The sequence below is a fragment of the Pongo pygmaeus genome, chromosome 19, assembly GCF_028885625.2.
Source record: "Pongo pygmaeus isolate AG05252 chromosome 19, NHGRI_mPonPyg2-v2.0_pri, whole genome shotgun sequence".
In the NCBI taxonomy this organism is placed as follows: Eukaryota; Metazoa; Chordata; class Mammalia; order Primates; family Hominidae; genus Pongo; species Pongo pygmaeus.
The window spans coordinates 45356026-45382638 of NC_072392.2; the positions used below are offsets into that span (position 1 = coordinate 45356026).

Below are 26613 nucleotides of genomic sequence, written 5' to 3' on the forward strand. Positions count from 1 at the left end.
CTAAAATTTCTACAAAGAACATACTTGTTTTTACAATTAGAAAAAATACATTATTAAACTATATAATAAAAAGTTTGTAGGGTATCAATACAAATAGAAATAATATATTATTTAGGCCGGTTGCGGTGGCTCACGCCTATAATCCCAGCACTTTGGGAGCCTGAGGCGGGCGGATCACGAGGTCAGGAGTTCGAGACCAGCCTGGCCAACATAGTGAAACCCTGTCTCTACTAAAAATACAAAAATTAGCCAGGCATGGTGGCGCATGCCTGTAGTCCCAGCTACTTGGGAGGCTGAGGCAGGAGAATCGCTTGAATCCGGGATTTGGAAGTTGCAGTGAGCTGAGATGGTGCCACTGCACTCCAGCTTGGGCAACAGAGTAACACTTTGTCTCAAAAAAAAAAAAAAAAAAAGAAAGAAAGAAAAAAGAAAAGAAAAGAAATATTATGTCCATCCAAAAACAATGCCCACTCTTGGATACCTAAAATGCACAAAATTATCTATAAATGCAGCTGTGTCTTTCATATAGTTTAAGTTCAGTTTTAGCAAAACAAAACAAATGTCTTTTCCTTTGCATGGTGAATGCCTTGGAGTTACTCCAGAATAACATGGAATTATTCACATTGAATGGTGAATGCCTGGAGTTAATCCAGAATAATGTGAAATCAAACTTTATTTCAGTAAGAACCCCTAAGCCTAAAATCCTGTAAACTGAATCAGTCTTGGAACATGTATCTGTTCCAAAAACTAGTCTCCAAATATACAGAGATTAGGGCTTGGCACTAGGAGATTAGATGTGGTAGACAAATGCTACTTGATGGTGAGGGTAGAGATGGGGTGACGGTAGAGGATGCTTAAACCTAACATCAATCATTTAAAAATTGTTAGTAACATTTATTTCTACCCCAAGCTATCCTTTACCAGAGTAGCATGTGATAAACAACATTTCATTCATTCATTCATTTATTCTCTCAATTAATATGTATTTAAGAGCCTGCTATACATGCAGCATGCAGCACTGTGTTAGGCATTGGGTTAACATGAAGAACAAAACAGATGGGGGGCCGGGTGCAGTGGCTCACGCCTGTAATCCCAGTATTTTGGGAGGCAGAGGCAGGTGGATCACTTGAGCCCAGCAGTTTGAGACCAGCCTGGGCAACATGGTGAGATCCTATTAAAAATACAAAAAAAAAAAAAAAAATAGTGTGCAGTGTCTCATACCTGTAATCCCAGCACTTTGGGAGGCTGAGGCAGTGGATCGCCTGAGGTCATGAATTCTAGATCAGCCTGGCCAACATGTGGAAATCCCATCTCTACTAAAGACACAAAAAATTAGCTGGGCATGGTGGTGGGCGCCTGTAATCCCACCTACTCAGGAAGCTGAAGCAGGAGAATCACTTGACCCCGAGAGGTGGAGGCTGCAGTGGGCTAGGATCGTGCCACTGCACTCCAGCCTGGGTGACAGAGTGAGATTCCATCTAAAACAAAAACAAAAACAATAACAAAAAAATAGCCAGGCATGGTGGTGTGGTCCCAGATACTCAGGAGGCTAAGGTGAGATGGGAGGATCGCTGGAGCCCATGGGGTGTGGGTGTGGAATTTGCAGTGAGCTGAGATCGTGCCACTGCACTCCAGCCTGGGTAAGCGAGCAAGACCCTGTCTCAAAACAAACAAACAAAACAAAACAAAAAACAAAACAAAAAGACAACAACAAAAACAGATGGTATCCCTGCCTGCATAGGGCTAAGAGCCTGTTAGAGAAGACAAATACATACACAAATAGACATATAATTGCAAATTGTGATGAGTACTCTGGAGGAAAGTATAAAATACTGTGAAAGAGAATGAGGGAGGTAGGGCAGGAGAGGGATACCCAAACAGTCTCTCTGACATCTCAACCAGGACCCAAAAGATAAGAGTTAGGGGAGGGGCCAGGTACGGTGGCTCACGCCTGTAATCCCAGCACTTTGGGAGGCCGAGGCAGGTGGATCACGAGGTCAGGAGTTCAAGACCAGCCTGGCCAAGATGATGAAACCCTGTCTCTACTATAAACGCAAAAATTGGCCGGGCGTGGTGGTGGCCGCCTGTAATCCCAGCTACTTGGGAGGCTGAGGCAGAGAATTGGTTGAACCTGGGAGGCAGAGGTTGCAGTGAGCCAATACAAAAGCCATTAAGATAGAAAAAAAGCTTGGAGCCTTGGGGTAACTGAAAGAAGACCAGTGCAACCTCTTATGGGAAGGCATGTGTAGGCTTCACTGTTCCTCATCCCAGGAAGAACAGAGCACAGTGCAATGATACAATGCACAGATGGCAGCAGCACAGGTCTTTCTCAGGTCTGGCACCTAACTTTATTGCTGGGCCTTGTTTCAGCATCTTCAAAATGAGAATAATGGACTTCCTGAACCCCTTGTGAAAATTCATTCTATTTCATCTGTACAATACTTGCCCTTTTTATGACATTACATAAGCATGTATGTCATGTAATAATCAACAAAATGTGGCATTTTTACTATTAAAGTGCACATTCTGAGGAAGAAGAGTAGAAACTCCCTACCAGTATAGGAAGTGAAAGGAGAGAATTATATTCGCGCATTAGCAGTTGTCATTCAATTCCAGAAGACTAATTATGATCATGAGCTAGGTCACTTATTTTTGTGAAAGTACACTGTTATTTGCAAGGAAATGGTCTATTTGAAGCTTTCTCAATGGGAATCCGCTGGCTTAGCCTGAGAGTTTTCTTGTAAGTTTTCTAGATCGTCATGACTTTCACTTAAACTCTTGCTTTGAGCCATGTGGTACCTGGATAAGTGTCAGAATCAAACTGACAAGAATATATCCAGAGCGAGTCTCACCCCAATCTCTACCACCATTCTGCATTGGTCCTTAACTCCCATTTGGTAGCTCTTATTAAATAGTAGAAATGTAATACTAAAGTATCACCCCCTTATCACCTTATGTAGCTTTCCATAGAATTTTACTACCATAATTTGTTTGTTACCATAATTTGCTGAACACTTGCATGCAATAGTTTAGTTAAGCCCTGCAACAACACTATGTATGAGATAGTGAATTATTGTTATTTTTAGTAGTTATATTTTTTGTTTGTTTGTTTGTTTTGAGACAGAGTCTCACTCTATTGTCCAGGCTGGAGTGCAATGGCATGATCTCGGCTCACTGCAACCACTGCCTCCCGGGTTCAAGCAATTCTCCTGCCTCCGCCTCGCAAGTAGCTGGGATTACAGGCGCCTGCCACCATGCCTGGCTCATTTTTTGTATTTTTAGTAGAGACCGGGTTTCGCCATGTTGGCCAGGCTGGTCTCAACTCCTGACCTCAGGTGATCCACCTGCCTCGGCCTCCCAAAGTTCTGGGATTACAGGCGTGAGACACTGCGCACGGCCTATTTTTAGTAGTTGTATTTTATAAAGTATCCATGAACACTGAATTAGTGAATAGCAAGCCATTGCTCCTAGGGGATACACAGGGTTAGGTTCCTTCAAGCCTCTGATCACAATATTTTCTTTTTTTTTTTGAGGCAGGGTCTCGCTCTGTCGCCCAGGCTGGAGTACAGTGGCGCGAACTCGGCTCACTGCAAGCTCCGCCTCCCGGGTTCATGCCATTCTCCTGCCTCAGCCTCCCCAGTAGCTGGGACTACAGGCGCCCGCCACCAGGCCCGGCTAATTTTTTTTGTATTTTTTAGTAGAGACGAGTTTTCACCGTGTTAGCCAGGATGGTCTCGATCTCCTGACCTCAAGATCTGCCCACCTCGGCCTCCCAAAGTGCTGAGATTACAGGCGTGAGCCACCGTGCCTGGCCTCTGATAACAATATTTTCATCAACCAATCAAAGACATTATGTTCAATACATACTCTTGACTCCTTACCATTAAACCCATGGCTGGGTGTGGTGGCTCATGCCTGTAATCCCAGCACTTTGGGAGGCTGAGGCGGGAGGATCCCTTGAGCTCATGAGTTTGAGACCAGCCTAGGCAATATAGTGAGACTTCATCTCTAAAAAAATTAAAATTAAAATTAAAAAAAATCATTGAACTCATGGCCAGCAGCATTATAACTCATGCTTGAATGAAGCTTATGTAACACACATCTTTTTTCCATCTTTTCTCCATCACAATTTTCTTGCACTTAAGAACTGTAGACAGAACTTCAGCAATACACTTGGGGGCAATTTTAACAGTGAAATCACCAATAAAAAGCACAGAAATGTAAAAAGCATGGCACTAAATAGACCACAACGAGGATACTTGTTACAGTATGAGAGCTAAAACAAGAAGGCAAAGCATTGCCTTGTTCCACCTTGGCTAGGAACATGCATTTTGGGCAGCTCAAATGTTTTCCTCTCTGTAGTGTCAAGCAATGAGTTAAAAAACATCATGAGTATTGATTTTGGGGTTACAAATAAATTTTGGCATGTAAGCAAATTCACAAATACAGAATCTGCAAATCATGAGAATAAATTATAGGTTAATGATTTTCATAATTCAGATGAAAAAATTGAAGATGAGAGAGGTTAAAGTCACTTACCCAAAGTTACTCTGATAATAAATGATAGAGATGGGATTTAAACACAGATCTGCCCAACACCAAAGCCAGATGAACTTGACCACTATTATCTTCTGATGTCCTTTAATAAGGAACTAGTTAAACAAATTATGGTAGTAAAATTCTACTGAAAGCTACATAAGGTGATAAGTGGGTGATACTTTAGTGTTACATTTCTACTACTTAATAAGAGCTACCAAAAGAGATCTTAGATGCTATATAAGGAATTTTCTATTTATTTCTTTCTTGATTCTCACAGTTACCCAATGAAGTAGGTGCCATCAGAATTACCATTTAATGGATTAGGAAATTGAGGCTCAGGCTGGGTGCAGTGGCTCACACCTGTAATCTCAACACTTTGGGAGGCTGAGGCAGGCGGATGACTTGACGTCAGAAGTTCGAGGCCAGCCTGGCCAACGTGGTGAAACCCTGTCTCTACTAAAAATATGAAAAGCCAGGCATGGTGATGCGTGCCTGTACTCCCAGCGACTCAGGACGCTGAGACAGGATAATCGCTTTGAACCTGGGAGTCGGAGGTTACAGTGAGCCAAGATTGCATCATTGTACTCCAGCCTAGGCAACAAGAGCAAAACTCCATCCCCACCCCCCACCAAAAAAAAAAAGAAAAACAAAAAGAAAAACAAATAGAAGAAGAATCATTTCATTCTGTAGGTGTCTTATTACTAGCATGAAAAATCTTTCCTCAAAGACATTCTCACTCCCCCCAGCAGAACTGTTTTTATATATCATTAGCCATAATTATATCACATGCTCATGCCTAAACCTTGACTGGCTTGGACCAATGAAAATTCACCTCTTGGAGATAGGGAGGACCCAGATATCTGTATCTTAATAAAACTGGGATTCTGTTAGAAAGAAAAAAATGGGAGGAGGGGGCTGGGCACGGTGGCTCACACCTGTAATCCCAGCACTTTGGGAGGCCAAGGTGGGCAGATCATGAAATCAGGAGATCGAGACCATCCTGGCTAACATGGTGAAGCCCCATCTCTACTAAAAATACAAAAAATTAGCCAGGCGTGGCGGCACACGCCTGTAGTCCCAGCTACTGGGGAGGCTGAGGCAGGAGAGTTGCTTGAACACGGGAGGCAGAGGTTGCAGTGAGCCGAGATCATGCCACTGCACTCCAGCCTGGGCTACAGAGCGAGACTCCATCCTTAAAAAAAAAAAAGAAAAGAGGAGGGAACAATAGTTGGGTAGGCAAACAACAAGTGTCTATCATACTGCCCAGTGCAGTGGCTCATGCCTATAATCCCAGCACTTTTGGAGGCCAAGCTGGGGCAGATCACTTTAGGTCAGGAGTTCGAAACCAGGTTGGCCAACATGATGATATCCCATCTCTGCTGCAAATACAAAAATGAGTCAGGTGTGGTGGCACATGCCTGTAGTCCCAGCTACTCGGGAGGCTACGACAGGGGAATCTCTTGAACCCAGGGGGCAGAGGTTGCGGTGAGCCGAGATCACACCACTGCACTCCAGCCTGGGTGACAAAGCAAGACTCCATCTCAAAAAAAAAGAAAGAAAATATACTGCATGGGTACTAATATCCTATACACATTATAGATGTCATTGATTAATAATGGTGCTCTTTAATGAGTCATATATTCAACATCACAAGTTTACTTTTTTTAATAATAATACTATAAATAGGCCGGGTGCGGTGGCTCAAGCCTGTAATCCCAGCACTTTGGGAGGCCGAGGCGGGCGGATCACGAGGTCAGGAGATCGAGACCACGGTGAAACCCCGTCTCTATTAAAAATACAAAAAATTAGCCGGGTGCGGTGGCGGGCGCCTGTAGTCCTAGCTACTCAGGAGGCTGAGGCAGGAGAATGGCGTGAACCCGGGAGGCGGAGCTTGCAGTGAGCCGAGATTGAGCCACTGCACTCCAGCCTGGGCGACACAGCGAGACTCCGTCTCAAAAAAAAAAAAAAAACAAAAAAAAAAAAATAATAATACTATAAATAACTTTCTCCCCGATTTACTTGGATGAAAGTTGACAACATTATGTCCCATTACACACAAATACAGTATGTAATTAGAGTGTAATTCCTACAAACATAAATATTCTCCTACATAACCACAATACAATTATCAAAATCAGCAAATTAACACTGATACATTACTACCATCATTGTCCGTTTAATGCCCTTTGTAGCTATAGCATTCAACCCAAGATCGTATGTTGCATTTAGTTGTGTCCTTTTATCTGAAACAATAGTTCCTCAATCTTTCCTTGACTTTCAATATCTTACACTTTTGAAGATTACAGGCCAATTATTTGGTAGAATATTCCTCAGGTTTGTCTGATGATTCTTCATCAATAGAGTCAAGTAATTTATTTTTGGCAAGATTATCACAGGAGTGATGCTGTGTTTTTCTCATTACATCCTATCAGGTGGTGCACGATTTCAATTTCTCCTGTTAGTGGTAATGTTAACTTTGATCACTTGATTAAGGTGGTATCTGCCAGGTTTCTCCACTGTAAAGTTACTTTTTCACTTTGAAATTATGAAGTATTTTGAGGGGAAGTATTTTGAGACTATGCAAATATTCTGTTCCTCATCAAATTTTCACTCACTAGTTTTAGCATCCACAATATTTCCTGGCTGGTTTTTTGTGGGTTGGTTTGTTTGTTTGTTTTGAGACAGAGTCTCACTCTGTCTCCCAGGCTGAAGTGCAGTGGCACGATCTCAGCTCACTGCAACCTTTGCCCCCTGGGTTCAAGGGATTCTCGTGCCTCAGCCTCCCAAGTAGCTGGGACTACAGGTGCACACCACCACACCAGGCTAATTTTTTGTATTTTTAGTAGAGACGGGGTTTCACCATATTGGCCAGGCTGGTCTTGAACTCCTGATCTCAAGTGATCTGCCTGCCTCAGCCCCCCAAAGTGTTGGGATTACAGGCGTGAGCCACCGTGCCCAGATTCCTATTTTATATAATTCATTACTATATTATTTATTTTGATGCTCTTATTGTCCCGAATTTAATCCCATAGAGCTAGCTTCTGTGTTGTTTGACATGCTCCCATTATTCTTTGAATACTATCTTATTTTGGCACAATATATTGTTCCAAGCTTATCTTGTACTTTTCATATCCCAGACCTGGAATAAGCTGTATTTCCCAGCATCCTTGATATCTTTTAACAGAGTACTATATAGAAACCAAGATATCGGCTGGGCAGTGCGGCTCACACCTGTAATCTCAGCCCTCTGGGAGGCTGAGGTGGGTGAATCGCTTAAGTCCAGGCGTTCAAGGCCAGCCTGAGTAACATGGAGAAACCTCGTCTCTACAAAACAAAAACAAAAACAAAAAACAGAAACCAAGATAAGGGCACTTGGTGTGCTCATTGATATTGGGTTTTTGCTGCTCCCAGACCGTATATGAGCTAAAGGATATATATCTGCTATAGTCTGAATATATGTGTCCTCTCAAAATTCATATGTTGAGGTTCGGCACGGTGGCTCATGCCTGTAATCCCAGCACTTTGGGAGGCTGAGGCAGGCAGATCATTTGAAGTCAGGAGTTCGAGACCACCTTGGCCAACGTGATGAAACCCCATCTCTACTAAAAAATACAAAAAGTAGCCAGGCATGGTGGTGTGCATCTGTAGTCTCAGCTACTCAGGAGGTTGAGGCATGAGAATCACTTGAACCTGGGAGGCAGAGGTTGCAATGAACCGAGATCACCACTGCACTCCAGCCTAGGCAACAGAGCAAGACTCTGTCTCAAAAAAAAAAAAAAAGTATACGTTGAAATGCTACCCCTAAGGTCATGGTATTAAGAGGTGGGGCTGGGTGTGGTTACTCATGCCTATAATCCCAGTGACTCAAGAGGCTGAGGTGAGAAGATGGCTTGAGGCTGGGAGTTCAAGATGAGCTGGGCAACATAGCAAGACTCTGTATCTAAAAAACAAAAAAATTAGGCCCAACACAGTGGCTCATGCTTGTAGTCCTAGCACTTTGGGGGGCTCAGGCAGATGAATTGCTTGAGCCCAGGAGTTTGAGACCAGCCTGGGCAACATGGCAAAACCCCGTCTCTACAAAAAAATACAAAAATTAGCTAGGCATGGTGGTGTGCCCATGTAGTTTCAGCTACTCAGAAGGCTGAGGCAGGAGAATTGCTTCAACTCGAGAGGTTGAGGCTACAGTGAGCCATGATCATGCCCCTGCACTCTAGCCTGGGCAATGGAGCAAGACTCTATTGGGAATAAATAAATAAATAAGTAAATAAATAAATAAATACAAATTTTTAAAAATTAACCAGGCAAGGTGGCTCATACTTGTTGTCCCAGGTACTTAGGAGGCTGAGGTGGGAGCATCACTTGAGCCCAGCAGTTTGAGGCTGCAATGAGCTGATTGCACCACTGCACTCCAGCCTGGGCAACAGAGTGAGACCCTGTCTCTACGAAAAAAAACAAATGACAGAGCCCTTGAGAATGGAATTAGTGCCCTTATAAAGGAGGCCTGAGGGAGCTTTTTGCCCTTCTGCCATGTGAGGACATACAGAAGGTGCCATTTCTGAGGAACAGGGCCCTTTGCCAGATGTCAAATCTGCTGGCATCTTGATCTTGGGCTAGGAAGCCTCTAGAACTGTGAGTAATACATTTCTGTTTTTTATAAATTACCCAGTATCAGGTGTTTTGCTATAGCTTCCCAAACACATTAAGACGGTGTCTCTTATACATTTAAATTGAAATAAATCACAACACTTAAGCTAGAGCCTTGCTACTCCACAGACCAGTATCATCAGTATCATCTGGGATCCTATCAGGAATACATGACCGGGCGTGGTGGCTCACGCCCGTAATCCCAGCACTTTGGGAAACCGAGGCGAGCAGATCACATGAGGTCAGGAGTTCCAGACCAGCCTAGCCAACATGGTAAAACCCCGTCTCTACTAAAAATACAAAAATTAGCTGGGCGTGGTGGCATGCGCATGTAATCCCAGCTACTTGGGAGGCTGAGGCAGGAGAATTGCTTGAACCCGGAGGCAGAGGTTGCAGTGAGCCAAGGTAGTGCCACTGCACTCCAGCCTCAGCGATAGAGCAAGCTCTGTCAAAAGAAAGAAAGAGAGAGAGAGAAGGGGAGGGAGGCAAGGAAGGAAGGAAGGGAGGGAGGGAGGGAGAGAGGGAGGGAGGGAAGGAGTCTCATCCCACACCCTAGACCTACTGAATCAGAATCTGCATTTAACAAGATCCTCCCAGGAGATTCATCTTCATATTAAAATTTGAAAAGGATTGAGGGCTGGGAGCGGTGGCTCACATCTGTGTAATGCCAGCACTTTGAGAGGCTAAGGTGGGAGGATCACTTGAGCCCAGGAGTTCGAGACCAGCCTGGACAATATAGGGAGACCTCATCTCTACAAAAAAATTTTTAAAAAAAATTGAGCCCAGGAGGTCAAGGCTGCAGTGAGCCATGACCGTGCCGCTGCACTCCAGCCTGGGTGATAGAGCAAGACCCTGTTTCAAAAATAAAAATAAATAAAAATAAATAAAAAGCACTGAGTTAGAACAGTCACCAGCTAGTAGCAAAATCTACTCTGGGTTTACTCACAAAATGTAGGTAGTGAAAGTTCATCTCCTCTAGCCCTAGAAGTCAAGGATAAAAGTATATACTCCTAGTCAGGTACAGTGGCTCATGCGTGTAATCCCAGCACTTTGGGAGACTGAGGTGAGTTGATCACTTGAGATCAGGAGTTCAAGACCAGCCTGGCCAACATGGAAAACCCCGTCTCTACTAAAAATAAAAAATTAGCAAAGCAGTGGTAGCGCACGCCTGTAGTCCCAGCTACTCAGGAGGCTGAGGCACGAGAATTGCTTGAACCTGGGAGGCAGAGGTTGCAGTGAGCCGAGATCGCATCACTGCACTCCAGCCTGGGCGACAGAGCAAGACTCCATCTCAAAAAAAAAAAAAAAAAAGTAAATACTCCAGCCAGCAGTGCCATGCACCTATAGTCCCAACTCAAGTCCCAAGGCCAAGGCAGGAGGATTGCTTGAGCCCAGGAGTTCAAGTCCAATCTGGGCAACATAGCAAGACCCTACCTACTAAAAAAAAAAAAGTGAATATTTTGTCTTATTTCTTCCCTTGTACTACTATTTTTATTCCCTCATTTTCTTCTTCCCTTCCTATCTGTCTGCCTGCCTCATCCCTTCCTCCTCTCCTTTTTAAATGCCTCCTTCCCCTAACTAGGTGATACACAGCTTTATAATAAGAACCATTTGTTCTGCAAGTTTACAGTGTAGTAGGCAGATATCAAAAAGTCTGGCTACACATGCACACGTATGTTTATTGCGGCATTATTCACAATAGCAAAGACTTGGAACCAACCCAAATGTCCAACAATGATAGACTGGATTAAGAAAATGTGGCACATATACACCATGGAATACTATGCAGCCATAAAAAATGATGAGTTCACGTCCTTTGTAGGGACATGGATGAAACTGGAAATCATCATTCTCAGTAAACTATCACAAGAACAAAAAACCAAACACCGCATATTCTCACTCATAGGTGGGAATTGAACAATGAGAACACATGGACACAGGAAGGGGAACATCACACTTCGGGGACTGTTGTGGGGTGGGGGGAGGGGGGAGGGATAGCATTGGGAGATATACCTAATGCTAGATGACAAGTTGGTGGGTGCAGCGCACCAGCATGGCACATGTATACATATGTAACTTACCTGCACATTGCGCACATGTACCATAAAACCTAAAGTATAATAATGATAATAATAATAATAATAATAAAAGAAAAAAAAAAAAAGTCTGGCTAGTGATTTACACACTAACTTCAGGGGAGCTATATCTAAAGAGTACAATGAAATAAAGCCCAGTTAGATTGCTCTAGTTTCAGAATTAGCTCCAAATCAGAGGATAAATTATTTTTCATTATTTTTCTTACTAGAAAATGTTAGCATTTCAATTATGGAATCAGATAAACCTGGATTCAGATATCATTCTTCAACTGTGGGCTGTGTAATCTTGAGCAAGTCCCTTAAACTCTCTGAACTTACATTTCTATTTTTGGACTGCCTAAGCTCATGAGCTTTGTAATTAGAGAGACTAGCTTTCAATCCTGCTTCTTCTTCTTACTTATGTAGACTTGAGCAAACTATTTGCTCTTGATAAAATACAGACCTAGGCCGCGCACAGTAAAATACAGACCAGGCCAGGTGCAATGGTTCACACCTGTAATCCCAGCACTTTGGGAGGCCAAGGCAGAAGGATTGCCTGAGTTAATTTTGAGACCGGCCTGCACAACATAGTGAGACCATGTCTCTAGGACAAAATTTTAAAACATTAGCCAGGCGTGGTGGCACACACCTCTAGTCCCAGCTACTCCAGAGGCTGAGGCAGGAGGATTGCTTGAGCCAGGAGTCTGAGGCTGCATTGAGATATGATCACACCACTGCACTCTAACCTAGGTGACAGAGCAAGACCTTGTCTCTAAAAAAAAATAAAAAATAAAAAAAAATACAGACCAGGCATGGCATGGTGGCTCACACCTGTAATCCCAGCACTTTGGGAGGCCAAGGCAGGTGGACCACTTGAGGTCAGGAGTTCAAGACCAGCCTGGCCAACATGGCGAAACCCCATCTCCACTAAAAATACAAAAATTAGCCAGATTGGGTGGTGTGCACCTGTAATCCCAGCTACGCAGGAGGCTGAGGCAGGAGAATCACTGCCAGGAGGTGGAGGTTGCAGTGGAGCCAAGATCACACCGCTGGGTGACAGAACAAGACTCCATCTCAAAAAAAAAAAAAAAAAAAAAAAGCAGACCTGTTTCAAAGGTTTATCATGGGAAAATGTATATCAAGTGCTTAGCACAGTGCCTTGGCACATATCACATGTTCAATAATTATTAACTTTATGTTCTTTTCTTCTATTTTGAAATAAGAATAATAAAAATCTACAGCAAAAGTGCTTATGAAGACTTAGATGACATGACACAGTCTGAAAAGTATCTGGCACAAAGTAAGTGCTCAGTAAATATTAGCTATGATAGGCACACAGAGTTGTTTTGAGGACTCATTGGGTTAAGATGTATGATACTCATAATCATTGTTGTCCTCTCCTGACAAGGGGAAATTCTCACCCTGAGTTCAGAGAATTTTGACTATACCGTTTTTTGTTTTTTGGATTTTTTTGAGATGAGTCTCGCTCTGTTTCCCAGACTGGAGTGCAGTGGTGCAATCTCAGCTACTGCAACCTCTGTCTCCTGAGTTCAGGCAATTCTCCTGCCTCATTCTCCCGAGTAGCTGGGATTACAGGTGCCTGCCAACATAACTGGCTAATTTTTTTTTTTTTTTTTTTTTGAGATGGGGTCTCACTCTGTCACCAGGCTGGAGTGCAGTGGTGTGATCTCAGCTCCCTGCAACCTCCACCTCCTGGGCTCAAGCAATTCTCCTGCCTCAGCCTCCCGAGTAGCTGGGACTACAGGCACGTGCCACCAAGCCCGGCTAAGTTTTTGTATTTTTAGTAGAGACGGGGTTTCATCATGTTAGCCAGGATGGTCTTGATCTATCGACCTTGTGATCCACCCTCCTCGGCCTCCCAAAGTGCTGGGATTACAGGCGTGAGCCACCGGGCCCAGCCTAGTTTTCACATTTTTAGTAAAGATGGGGTTTCACCATGTTGGCCAGGCTGGTCTCGAACTCTTGACCTCAGGTGATCCACTCACCTTGGCCTCCCAAAGTGCTGGGATTACAGGCGTGATCCACCACACCCGACCTTAACTATACTGTTTATAACCTGCGTGGGGTTTTAAAAAGCCATTCCAGGCTGGGCACGGTGGCTCACGCCTGTAATCCCAGCACTTTGGGAGGCCGAGGTGGGCGGGTCACCTGAGGTCAGGAGTTCGAGAGCAGCCTCAACATGGGAAACCCCGTGTCTACTAAAAATACAAAATTAGCCAGGCGTGGTGATGCATGCCTGTAATCCCAGCTACTTGGGAGGCTGAGGCAGGAGAATTGCTTGAACCTGGGAGGCGGAAGTTGCAGTGAGCCGAGATCAAGCCATTGCACTCCAGCCTAGGCAACAAGAGCGAAACTCCATCTCAAAAAAAAAAAAAAAAAAGCCATTCTACACCTTGCTTAATCCCTACACTTATCACTTATTTACATCCTGCGATGCTCTAGAAGTCAGCAACCAGGCATTTCAATTCAGACCAGTCTTGGTAGTGTCCTTTTGATCCTAAGGTCCTGCTCCTGAAATGGCCGGTGCCATCCAGCTCTTCCCAGATGAATGGCTGGACCAGACGTCACAAAGAGAAAAGGAAAAGCAGGTGGAAAGGAATGTTCCAAAATCTTTAAGATAAATGGCAAGGACTATGTCTGCCTGGGAAACCATTTTAAAGGCCATGCAAAGGATAAAAGGAGGACCAGTGGAAAGAGCAGTATCCAATTGCTATGGCAACTGAAATTTTGCAAATAAATACTTCAGCATAGCTTGTTTATCAAACAAACTGACCTATTCTTTCCATTCTTTGGTCCGCCTCCTGCTTCCTCATCCTTCCTTCATTAGTATACACCCATTCCTACCATACCTTGAGACAAAAGGAATAGTACTCCCTCTGAGCCATTCCCCCCCACCAAATAAAATCTAGCAGTATATTGTTTGTTCATACACTGGAACAGGAAGTGTCTTTACTACATATCATGAACTCTGTCCCTTTATGGGTGTTGTCATATTGAGCTCCTAGGAAGTATGGTAAGCCAGGAACCTTTTCAAAATCCTGACAATCAAAGCCACACTGGTCTACTAATGACTAGCTGAGTCACCAAATTTCTCTAAGCCTCCCTTTCCCTGTGTGCATGAGGGAAATACTGCTCTAAATTATAGGAAATATGGGCAAGATTTGGGTCATTTGTATTTTTATTCAACTGACCCAGTTTGGGCCCAGTCTCTCTTTCTAGCCTAAGCTCTCACTGGTCTCCTGTGCCTTAGCCAAACACGTCTACTTGTTCCTGGCACACACATTTCTGTGCCTTGGCTCTTGCCATTCTTTCTGCCTGGAACGCCCTCTCTCCTTCTCTCCATTTCCTCCTTCTATTTTATTAAACTCTCATCTGTCTTCCTATATGTCTCAAACCAAATAGCATCTCTTCCACAAAGCCTTCTCTGATTCTATAGCTGGTAGAGATCTTGCTTTTCTTATTTGTGTGCTTTTCTGGCATTTGTGGTTGCTTATGTGCATCTTTCATCCCCCCTGCCACCCCCAGAACAAATGAACACCTTGAGAGCAGAGACCATGTTTTCGCCTTGAGCACCCCAAATTATAAGTGGCCTTTTAATTAGATGTATCCCTCCCCAATTAACCTTTGACTAATAAGCTCTTTGGGACCAAGGGCTACTTCTTGTTCCCTGTTATCTACCCAGCACCTAGCTCATTGCTTGGCACATAATTGGTGCTCCAAAAATATTGGTTAAAGTAATGAATAAAAATAGATGCTTTGTGGGGAAATGAAGTAAATCAACTTGTAAACTAGAGCTTTAATGGGAAAAGTATGTTGAGCAGTTACAGCTGTGTGGGATTCATTCATTCATTCATTCATTCATTCAGCAGTGATCAAGCCAATTTTTTTTTTTTTTTTTTTTTTTAGATGGAGTCTCAGTCTGTTACCCAGGCTGGAGTGCAGTGGTACGATCTGGGCTCACTGCAACCTCCACCTCCCTGGTTCAAGCGATTCTCCTGCCTCAGCCTTCCAAGTAGCTGGGATCACAGGCACGCACCACCACACCCGGCTAACTTTTGTATTGTTAGTAGAAATGGGGTTTCACCATGTTGGCCAGGCTGGTCTCGAACTCCTGACCTCAGGTGATCCACCCGCCTCAGCCTCCCAAAGTGCTGGAACTATAGGCGTGAGCCACTGCGCCCGGCCGGCAATTTTTTTTTTTTTTTTTTTTGATACAGAGTCTCGCTCTTGTTGCCCGGGCTGGAATGCAATGGCGCTACCTCGGCTCACTGCAAACTCTGCCTCCTGGGTTCAAGCGATTCTCCTGCCTCAGCCTCCCAAGTAGCTGGGATTACAGGCATGTGCCACCACACCCAGCTAATTTTGTATTTTTAGCAGAAATGGGGTTTCTCCATGTTGGTCAAGCTGGTCTGGAACTCCCGGCCTCAGTTGATCGGCCGGCCTCGGCCTCCCAAAGTGCTGGGATTACAGATGTGAGCCACCGCAACTTGCCGAAATATTTTTTTTTTTGAAACAGGGTTTCACTCTGTCACCCAGGCTGGAATGCAGTGGCACAATCATGGCTCACTGCAGCGTTGACCTCCTGGAGCTCAAGCGATCCTCCTGCCTCAGCTGGGACCGAAGGTGCATGCCACCCAACAGACTAATGTTCAGATTTTCTTTTTTAGTAGAGATCAAGCGGTTCTCATTTTGTTGCCCAGGCTGATCTTGAACTCCTGGACTCAAGTGATTCTCCCACCTCGGCCTCCCAAAGTGTTGGGATTACAGGCATGAGCCACCGCACCTGGCCACAAATGAGCAATGAGAATCTTGACTTCATGAAACTTACACTGAGGCCGGGCGTGGTGGCTCATGCCTGTAATCCCAGCACTTTGGGAAGCAGAGGCAGGATTCCATCTCGAAAAAAAAAAAAGAAACATATATTGTAGTGGAACAAGTACAGAATTAACAAATAAAAAATAAATAAATTCACATTGTGAATAAATAAACAGAGCAATGAAATAGAGTCATTTTAAGTAGGATGTTATTTATAGTATTGTTTGTAGGATTTCCCAACCTCGGCACTATGGACATTTTGGGCTAGATAATTCTTTCTTGCAAGGGGCTGTCCTGTGTACTGTAGGATATTTAGTAATATCCCTAGAGGCATGTAGTGGCCTCTAACCACTACGTGCCAGTAACAAACAATCCCTAGGGTTGTGACTATCAAAAATCTTTCTAGAGATTGCCAACAATCTCTGGGGATCAAAATTACCCCTACTTGAGAACTACTGTGTTAAAGGGGTGCCTCTTTGAGCGAATGACATGAGCTGAGACCTAAAAGACAAGACAAAAATAAACCTTCAACACTAGTGAAGTGTATTCCAGGCAGGAAAGTGGACAGCAACGCAAACAATGAGACCACAGTGGCCGAAGATAATGAGTGAGGAGGGGAGTGATATATGATGAGACTGGAGAGAGAGGCAAGGACATACATCACATAGTTGCTTGGAGTCATATAAGAAAACTTAGATTTCATTTTAAAGCAGTGGAGTCCATCAAAGTTTCATGTGTTTTTGTTTTGTTTTGTTTTTCTTGAGACGGAGTCTTGCTCTTGTCACCCAGGCTGGAGTGCAGTGGCACAATCTCGGCTCACTGCAACCTCTGCCTCCCAGGTTCAAGCGATTCTCCTGCCTCAGCCTTCCAAGTAACTGGGATTAGAGGGGCATACCATCATACCTGGCTAATTTTTGTATTTTTTTGTAGAGACGGGGTTTCACCATATTGGCCAGGCTGATCTTGAACTCTTGGCCTCAAGTCATCTGTTCGCTTTAGCCTCCCAAAGTGCTGGGATTACAGGCCTGAGCCACTCACTGCGCCCGGCCGACAAGCTTAGTTTACTTAGCACAATGTCTTCAAGGTTCATCCACATTGTATCATATATCAGAATTTCACTCCTTTCTTCCATCTGGGGGGCCTGAATCAGGGAAGAAAAAGAATTTCATTTTAAGGCTGGATAATATTCTGTATATATATATATATACACACACACTATATTTTGTTTATTCATTTATCTGTCCATGGACATTTGAGTTTCCACCTTTTGGCTATTGTGCATAATGTTACTGTGAACATGGGTGTACAGATATCTCTTCAAGACCCTGCTTTCAATTCTTTTGGGTCCTAAAAGTGTAATTGCTAAACCATATGGTAATTTTATGTTTATGTTTTTGAGGAGCTGCCATACTATTTTCCATAGTCTCATACCATTCTACATTCCCACCAGTAATGCATGAGGGTTCCAATTTCTCTACAATCTGACCAACATTTCTTGTTTTCTGTTTTTTGGTAATAGCCATCCTGATGGGTGTGAAATGGTATCTCATTATAGTTTTTTGTTTTGGTTTGGTTTTTGGTTTTTTTTTTTGAGACAGGGTTTCACTCTGTCACCCAGGCTAGATTGTAGTGGCGTGATCAAGACTCACTGCAGCCTCAGCCTCCCGCACTCAAGTGATCCTCCCACCTCAGCCTCCTGAGTAGCTGAGGCACTAAGCGCATGCCACCATGCCCAGCTAACTTTTACACTTTTTGTAGAGACGGGGTTTTGTCATGTTGCCCAGGCTGGTCTCCAACTCCTGGGCTCAAGCGATCCACCCATCTCTGCCTTCCAAGGTGCTACAATTACAGGCATGAGCCACCACACATGGTTGACTTGTATAGTTCTTCATAGATTCGGAATATTAATTCATTATTCAATATATAATTTGCAAATATCCTATTTTGTGGATAAGACGGAAATTTTAAGATTTAGTGCCTGATTAAGCAAATGCTGTGAAACAACTTCACCGAAACAAGCTCTAGTCTTGTTTCAGCTTGCTCTGGAGGTCTGGGTCAAGGTGATATTAAATAGCGGCTTAAAACAGTTCATGGCTGGGCACAGTGGCTCACGCCTATAATCCCAGCACTTTGGGAGGCCGAGGCAGGCAGATCGCTTGAGTCTAGGAGTTCAAGACCAGTCTGGCCAATATAGCAAAACCCATCTCCACTAAAAATACAAAAATTAGACCTGGCACAGTGGCTCACGCCTGTAATCCTAGCACTTTGGGAGGCAGAGGCGGAGGCGGGTGGATCACTTGAGGTCAGGAGTTCGAAACCAGCCTGGCCAACATGGTGAAACCCTGTCTCTATTAAAAATACAAAAAAATTAGCCAGCTGTGTGGCGGGTGCCTGTAATCCCAGCTATTTGAGAGACCGAGTCAGGAGAATCGCTTGAACCCGGAAGGCGGAGGTTGCAGTGAGCTGAGATCACGTCACTGCACTCCAGCCAGGGTGACAGAGTGAGACTCCGTCTCAAAAAGAAAAAAAAGAAGTACAAAAATTAGCTGGGAGAGGTGGTGCAGGCCTGTAATCTCAGCTACTCTGGAGGCTGTGGCACGAGAATTGCTTGAACCCGGGAGGTGGAGGTTGCAATGAGCCATGATTGTGCCACTGCACTCCAGCTTGGGAGACAGAGAGAGACTCTCTCAAAAAACAAACAAACAGTTCATATCTACTCCAGAGAGCCCCCCCGAGAAGCTGGTTGTGTTTCACATTTACCCCCTAGATATTTTATTTTCCTCCTTAAAGATCAAAGAATCAAGGCAGAGGAAGCCATGAATGAGAGAGTCAAGGTAAGGCTGGAAATAAAAGACTGTCCTATTCTTATCACAGCTGGATTATTCTCTTATTTTCTAACTTAGTCTGTAAGTTTCTTGATGGCAGGTACTGCTATATAAATTTAAAACCAATATTCTATTCAGCACCTAGCACATCAGCCTTTACATAGTAAATGCTCAATAAATTGTTGTTTATTGACATTAATTGATTAGCAATTCCTATAATTCTAGAAGATTGTCATGAAGTGGTCTATATTGTCTCATATGAATAATAACAGATTGCATTCTTACTTGAATATTTGATATCAAATAAATATTTGTATAAAGTATTTATAAAATTATGAAATAAAGATATGCTACAAAGCTTCTTTTTTCTTTTTCTTTTTTTTTTTTTTTGAAATAAGATCTTACTCTGTCCCTCAAGGCTGGAGTGCAGTGGCACAATCATGGTTCACTTCAGCCTCGACCTCCTGGGCCCAAGTAATCCTCCTACCTCAGCTTCCCAAGAATCTGGGAGTATCTGGGACTACAGGCATGTGCCACCATCCCTGGCTAATTTTTCTGTAGAGATGGGATTTCGCCATATTACCCAGGCTGGTCTTGAACTCCCGACTCAAGCGATCTGCCCACCTCGGCCTCCCAAAGTGCTGAGATTATAGGCGTGAGCCACCATACCCAGCTAAAATTTATTTTTAAATTCAATAGACATGAGGGCCAGTCTCAGTGGCTCACGCCTGTAAACCCAACACTTTGGGAAGTAGAGGCGGGCAGATCGCTTGAGGTCAGGATTTTGAGACCAGCCTGGCCAACATGGTAAGACCCTGTCTCTACTAAAAATATAAAAATTAGCTGGGTGTAGTGTCATGTGCCTGTATCCCAGCTACTGGGGAGGCTGAGGCACAAGAATCACTTGAACCTGGGAGGCAGAAGTTGCAGTAAGCCAAGATCGTGCTCCTGCACTCTAACCTGGGCAACAGAGTGAAACTGTGTTTCAAAAAAAAACAACTTTGTTAATCACTAGACCTGTGATAGATTGGGAGGATTCAAAGGTGGACAAGGCAAATCCTTCAAAGAATTTGCGGTTTCATAGTTAAGTAGACAATAAGCAGCAACCATGCCATGATAATGGGGTGCTATAATACAGGTAAGCACTGGATGCCATGGGGCAGAACGTAAGGGGCACCTAACTCGGTTCATAATTGGAAGAAAGGGAAGTTGGAAAGGTTCCTGAGCTGCTTCTTAAAAATAAGTATGGGCCGGGCACAGTGGCTCGCACCTGTAATCCCAGCACTTTGGGAGGCCGAGGAGGGTGGATCACCTGAGGTCAGGAGTTTGAGACCAGCCCTGCCAACATGGCAAAACCCCGTCTCTACCAAAAATACAAAAATTAGCCAGGTGTAGTGACAGGTGTAATCCCAGCTACTTGGGAGGCTGAAGCAGGGAGAATCACTTGAATCCGAGAGGCGGAGGTTGCAGTGAGCCGAGATAGCGCTGCTACACTCTAGCCTGGGTGACAGAGTGAGACTCTGTCTCAAAAAAAAAAAAAAAAGTATGATCAGTTCTTATGAGTACAGAAATAAACTCTCGCATTTATGGTCAATTGCTTTTCAACAAATGTGCCAAGATGATTCAATGGGGAAAAGAAAAATCTTTCCAACAAATGGTGCTAGGACAACCAGATATTCACATATAAAAGAAAAAAATTGGACCTTTTTCCAACACTATACACAAAAATTAACTCAAAATAGACCACAGACCTAAATGTAAGAGCTAAAACAATAAAAATCTTAGAAGAAAATGTAGAAATATGTCTTTGGGAACTTGAGTTAGTTAAAATCTTCTTAGATACGAAACTAAAAGCACAAAGCAGCAAAATAAAATAAATAAAGTGAATTTCATCAAAATTAAAAACTTTTGTTCTTCAATGAAAGGCATCCAGAAAGTAAAGACACCTCTCAAAATAGGAGAAAATATTTGCAAATCATGTATCTTTTTTTTTTTTTTCAGACAGAATCTTACCCTATTGCCCAGGCTGGAGTGCAGTGGTGCAATCTCAGCTCACTGCAACTTCCACCTCCCCGGTTCAAGCAATTCTCCTCAGCCGCCTGAGTAGCTGGAATTATAATCATGCACTACCACACTTGGCTAATTTTTGTGTCTTTAGTAGAGATAGGGTTTCTTCATGTTGGCCAGGCTGGTCTCGAATTCCTGGCCTCAGGTGATCCGCAAGCCTCAGCCTTCCAAAGTGCTGGGATTACAGGCATGAGCCACTGCACCCGGCCATGCAAATCATATATCTTAAAAGGGATTTATATTTAAAATATCTAAAGAATCTTAAAACTTGATAATAAAAGACAACCTCATTAAAACTTAGTAAAGGGAAGGATGAAATAAAATTATCTTTGTCACAGATGACATGATTATGTAGAAAATTGGAAATGACAAAAGAAACACTTGGAACTAATAAGCAATTATAGCAAGTGATGATAGTTGCAGAATGCAAGGTTAGTATATAAAAGTCAGCCAGTTGCGGTGGCACGAGCCTGTAGTCACAGCTACACAGGAGGCAGAGGCAGGAGGATCACTTGAGCCCAGGAGTTCAAGGCTGCCGTAGGCTCCATGGAGTGATTCATGCCTGTAATCCCAGCACTTTGGGAGACTGAGAAGCACAGATCACTTGAGTCCAGGAGTTTGAGACCAACCTGCGCAACATGGTGAAATCTCGTCTCTACAAAATATACAAAAATTAGCTGGATGTGGTAGTGCACACCTATAGTTCCATCTTCTTGGGAGACTAAAGCAGGAGGATCGCTTGAGCCTGGGAGGTGAAGGTTGCAGCAAGCTGAGATAACACCACTGCATTCCAGCCTGGGCAACAGAGTGGGACCCCCACCTCAAAAAAAAAAAAAAAAAAAGCCAATGACTTTCCCATATCTCAGTAATGGACAAGTGAGCAAGACTCCATCTAAAAAAAAAAAGAAAGAAAGAAAGAAAAAAAAGAAAGCAAGCATAATTTCATTTACATTAGGCACCCTCCAAAATGATTTTTTTTTTCTCATATGGAATTTCGCTCTTGTTGCCCAGGCTGGAGTGCAATGGCACGATCTCAGCTCACTGCAACCTCTGCCTCCTGGGCTCAAGCAATTCTCCTGCCTCAGCCTCCCAAGTAGCTGGGATTACAGACATGCGCCACGACACCCGGCTAATTTTGTATTTTTAGTAGAGAAGGGGTTTCACCATGTTGGTCAGATCCACCTGCCTCGGCCTCCCAAAGTGCTGGGATTACAGGTGTGAGCCACTGAGCCCGGCCTGAAATGCTTTTTTTACAAGAGCACAAATCCACTTTTATTTATTGACTTTTCATTAGTTTAAATCCTTGAGGGGTACAGCATGAGGGTACAGCATCACTTGGATTCTGTGTCCAATAGCCTTAGCAGGAAGATTGCTTTGGAATTTGGCACAAGCCATGCCACTGTTTCTGTGGGCCAGAGTTACCTTTCCCCAGATTACTCTGGTTTTGTTTGGTTTGCCATCAGGAGTCACTCTGTTGTTCTTTGCTTTGTATACATAAGCACATCTCTTGCCCAAATAGAATTCTGTTTCATCTCGGGCATAAACACTGTCAATTTTAAGGAAAGCTGTGTGCTCTCTTTGGTTCTGGAGACCCTGCTTACAGCCAGCAAAAATGGCCTTGGACCACAGCCTTCCAGACATATTTTCTTTTAGAAGTCTTGTTCCTAGCAGGATCCAAGATGGCAGGAAAAACCAAAATGAAACATTTTGATATAAATATATGTATTTTTTGAGACAGAGTCTTGCTCTGTTGCCTAGGCTGGAGTGCAGTGGTGCAATCTTGGCTCACTACAATCTCTGCCTCCTGGGATCAAGTGATTCTTCTGCCTCAACCACCCGAGTAGCTGGGATTACAGGCACTTGCCGCCACACCTGGCTAATTTTTTTTTTTTTTTTTTGTATTTTTAGTAGAGACAGGGTTTCACCGTGTTTGTCAGGCTGGTCTCCAACACCAAACCTCAAGCAATCCACCCGCCTTGGCCTCCCAAAGTGCTGGGATTACAGGCATGAACCACTGCACCTGGCCTATATTTTGATTTGAATCTAACAAAATGTTTAAGTTCTATGAGGAAAACTAAAACTCTGATTTTAAAAAATCAAAGAAGAACCAAATAAATAGGGAGCTATTCAATGATTGTGGGTAGGAAAACTCAATTATCAAGACATAAGTTCTTCACAACTTGATCTACAGATTTCAATACAATCCCAATCGAAATTCCGCAAATGATTGTATGGATATCAACAAACTAATTGTATAGCCAACACAATACTGAAGGAGAAGGCAAAGTTAGAAGACTGACAAGGTCAGAGGACTAACATTACCTGACTTCAAGACTTACTATAAAGCTACAGTAATCAAGACAGTGTAGTATTGCTGAGAGAATAGACAAATAGATCAATGGAAAAGAATAGAGACCAGAAAGAGCCCTGGCAGAAAAGTAGAGGGGGAGGGTGGTAGGATGGGGAAGGGAAGAGGGTGGAGAGGAGCGAAGGGTGGGGAGGGGAGTTGGAGGACAGGTAGAAGATTGAAAATGGATGGAGGGATGATGCCTGGAATACAAACCAGGATATGTTCTAGAGCACTTATGGATAGGCTTGGAGAGCAGGCAGGACTCTTTTTCCTTTGAGAATAGGGAGAAAGATGGAGACTGCTGGTAAGATAGAGATAATTTGTTCAGAGGCAGGGCAAGAAGTTGAGGGAATCTCTGACTGATGTAACATGTTATTCATCCAGCAAATGTTTACCGGGCAACATTTATGTGTCAAGCCCTAAGCCTAGTGCTAGAGATTCAGAAATGAATGAGATAAAGCGCTTGCTCTCTCAGAACTTAAGAGTCTGGCCAGGCATGGTGGTTCACTCTTGTAATCCCAGCACTTTCGGAGACCGAGGCAGGCAGATCACTTGAGGTCAGGAGTTAGAGACCAGCCTGGCCAACATGGTGAAACCTTGCCTCTACTAAAAATACAAAAAATTAGCCAGGCATGTTGGCATGCGCATGTAATTCCAGCTACTCAGGAGGCTGAGGCAGGAGAATCGCTAAAACCCAGGAGGCAGAGGTTGCAGTGAGCAGAGATTGTGCCATTGCATTCCAGCCTGGGCAACAGAGCAAAACTCTGCCAAAAATAAAAAATCTTAGAGTCTAATGGTCTCTATTTTCTTTCTTTCTTTCTTTCTTTTTTTTTTAAGAGAGGTTCTCATTCTGTCACCCAGGTGGAAGTGCAGTGGTATAATCTGGGCTTACTGTAGTGATTCTAGTTGCAGGATATAAGACAACCTGGGGCTCAAGCGATTCTCCCACCTTGGCCTCCGGAGTAGCTGGCACTACAAGTGCCACAGCACCTGGCTATTTTTTGTAGAGACAGGGTCTCACTGTGTTGGCCAGGGTGCTCTCGAGCGATCTTCCTGGGCTCAAGCGATCTTCCCGCTGTGGCCTCCCAAATGCTGAGACTACAGGCATGAGCCACTGCACCCGGCCCTCTACTTTCTTTATGAAGTAGAAGATAAAGTTTTGCTGGAAGAAGGTATGTGGGAGAGGTAGGGGACTTGAGCAGAGTGGCGAATATTTAGAATACTTTTTCAGGAAATGAGAAACCAAAAATGAATAGGAAAATGTTGTAAGAATTGCTGCTTGCCATGGAGTATCCAGGTGAGAACAGATATGTTTATGGTAGTATGAATCCAAAAAATTATGTTATTTTTTTTCTACTAAATTTCTTTCTTTCTTTTTTTTTTTTTTTGAGACGGAGTCTCACTCTGTCGCCCAGGCTGGAGTACAGTGGCACGATCTTGGCTCACTGCAAGCTCTGACTCCCGGGTTCACGCCATTCTCCTGCCTCAGCCTCCCAAGTAGCTGGGACTACAGACACCCACCACCGCGCTCGGCTAACGTTTTGTATTTTTAGTAGAGACAGGGTTTCACTGTGTTAGCCAGGATGGTCTTGATCTCCTGACCTCGTGATCCACTCACCTTGGCCTCCCAAAGTGCTGGGATTACAGGCGTGAGCCACCGCGCCCGGCCTTTTCCTACTAAATTTCAGTAGCCCAGATGAAGTAGCAGAGGAGATTGAGGGATAGATTCATTTGGAATTGGAGGTTTTATGAGGCAGTTGCAATAGAAGGACAAGGAAGAGAGAGAGTTGACAGTGCTGGCAAAAGAAGAGTTGAGCTGATAAACTACTGGATGGGACATTAGTCTCTTTCAGTTGGCAAGAAGCTGAGATACCCTTAGTTCAGGTTATCACAAAGGCTGAAGTAGAAGATAATGACACTGAAGTAGAAGGCAGGAAGCCCAGGAAACTTGCTCCACAGACAGGCACCGGGGAGAAACGAAAAAATGCCTAGAATAGGATGCAATAGATGTTCTATTCTGTTGAATAGAAGTTCACCCTAATGTCAGCTCTAATCATCTGGTTTGCTTCTACTCTCTCAGAAGTAAATGCCCATTTACTCCTTTTTCCAGGAATTCTCCCATATTCATAACTCAGCTTCTTACTGTCTAGTTTCTCTCTCTCCTCTTCTGCACATACTTACTACTTCTCCCTGTTTGTATTAATTTTTCTGTGACTTGCATCCAAATTCCCCCAAAAGAGGACTTATTGAGTCAGGTTCATCCAATATGGACCACATTAAAGACTTCTGATCTTCCCTTATGTTTAGCCTATAAATGTTTATCTTCTGCTATTTTACAGATTTCTGATCTAATCAGCCACAACCAGGGTAACACAATGATGGTGCTGGAAAAAGGTCCCAACTCAGACCCCAAAAGAGGGGTTCTTGGATTTCACGCAGAAAGGAATTCAAGGCAAGTCACAGAGTGCAGCAAGAAGAGACAATTTATAGAAAGCTACTCAGTTACAGAGTAGGGCATCCTTAGAAAGCAAGCAGAGGAATGAGCACTGTCTTTGTTTTGTTTTGTTTTGTTTTTGAGACAGAGTTTCGTTCTTGTTGCCCAGGCTGGAGTGCAATGACGCGATCTCAGCTCACCGCAACCTCCGCCTCCCGGGTTCAAGCGATTCTCCTGCTTCAGCCTCCTGAGTAGCTGGGATTACAGGCATGTGCCACCATGCTTGGCTAATTTTGTATTTTTAGTAGAGACAGGGTTTCTCCACGTTGGTCAGGCTGGTCTCAAACTCCCGACTTCAGGTAATCCGCTCGCCTCGGCCTCCCAAAGTGCTGGGATTACAGGTATGAGCTACCGCGCCGGCCTCTTTGTTTTAAACTCTTCTTATATAGAGGTCTTATCTATGTAAAAGCTAAGCTATGTCTACATGCAGGTAGGCTGACAACATGACAACATTTATTACTTTGTTGATTTAAAGATAGTTATCCTTGGCATTTTAGTGCGTAAGTACATCAAAGCATGACTATAATCATCTTAAAAGCATATATTGTTATGTGATATCGGGGCATCTGGACATTCTGTGGTTGCAGGAGTTTGTCCTTGCAGGCATTATTAAGCTGCTTTCTTAGCCGTAAACATCTTGTGACCATGGGTCATGAACTGGTGAGGAATGTGCCTTGCTAACTTTAAGATGGAGTATATTTTAAAATGGTGTCAACCTTGCTCTCTGATACTCCTGTTTCCCTAACAATCATATAACATACAGCATGGCCACCCCAGCCTACT

The 26613-nt window shown here is 43.7% G+C and overlaps 1 protein-coding gene across 1 annotated transcript; it reads right to left on the reverse strand.

Moving 5' to 3' along the window:
- Window positions 1–22276: 22276 nt before the first annotated feature.
- Window positions 22277–22627, reverse strand: LOC129017555 (large ribosomal subunit protein eL33-like). Its single transcript, XM_054458155.1, has one exon. It carries the CDS (start codon window positions 22625–22627, stop codon window positions 22277–22279), a length of 351 nt encoding a protein of 116 aa, XP_054314130.1.
- Window positions 22628–26613: the final 3986 nt, after the last annotated feature.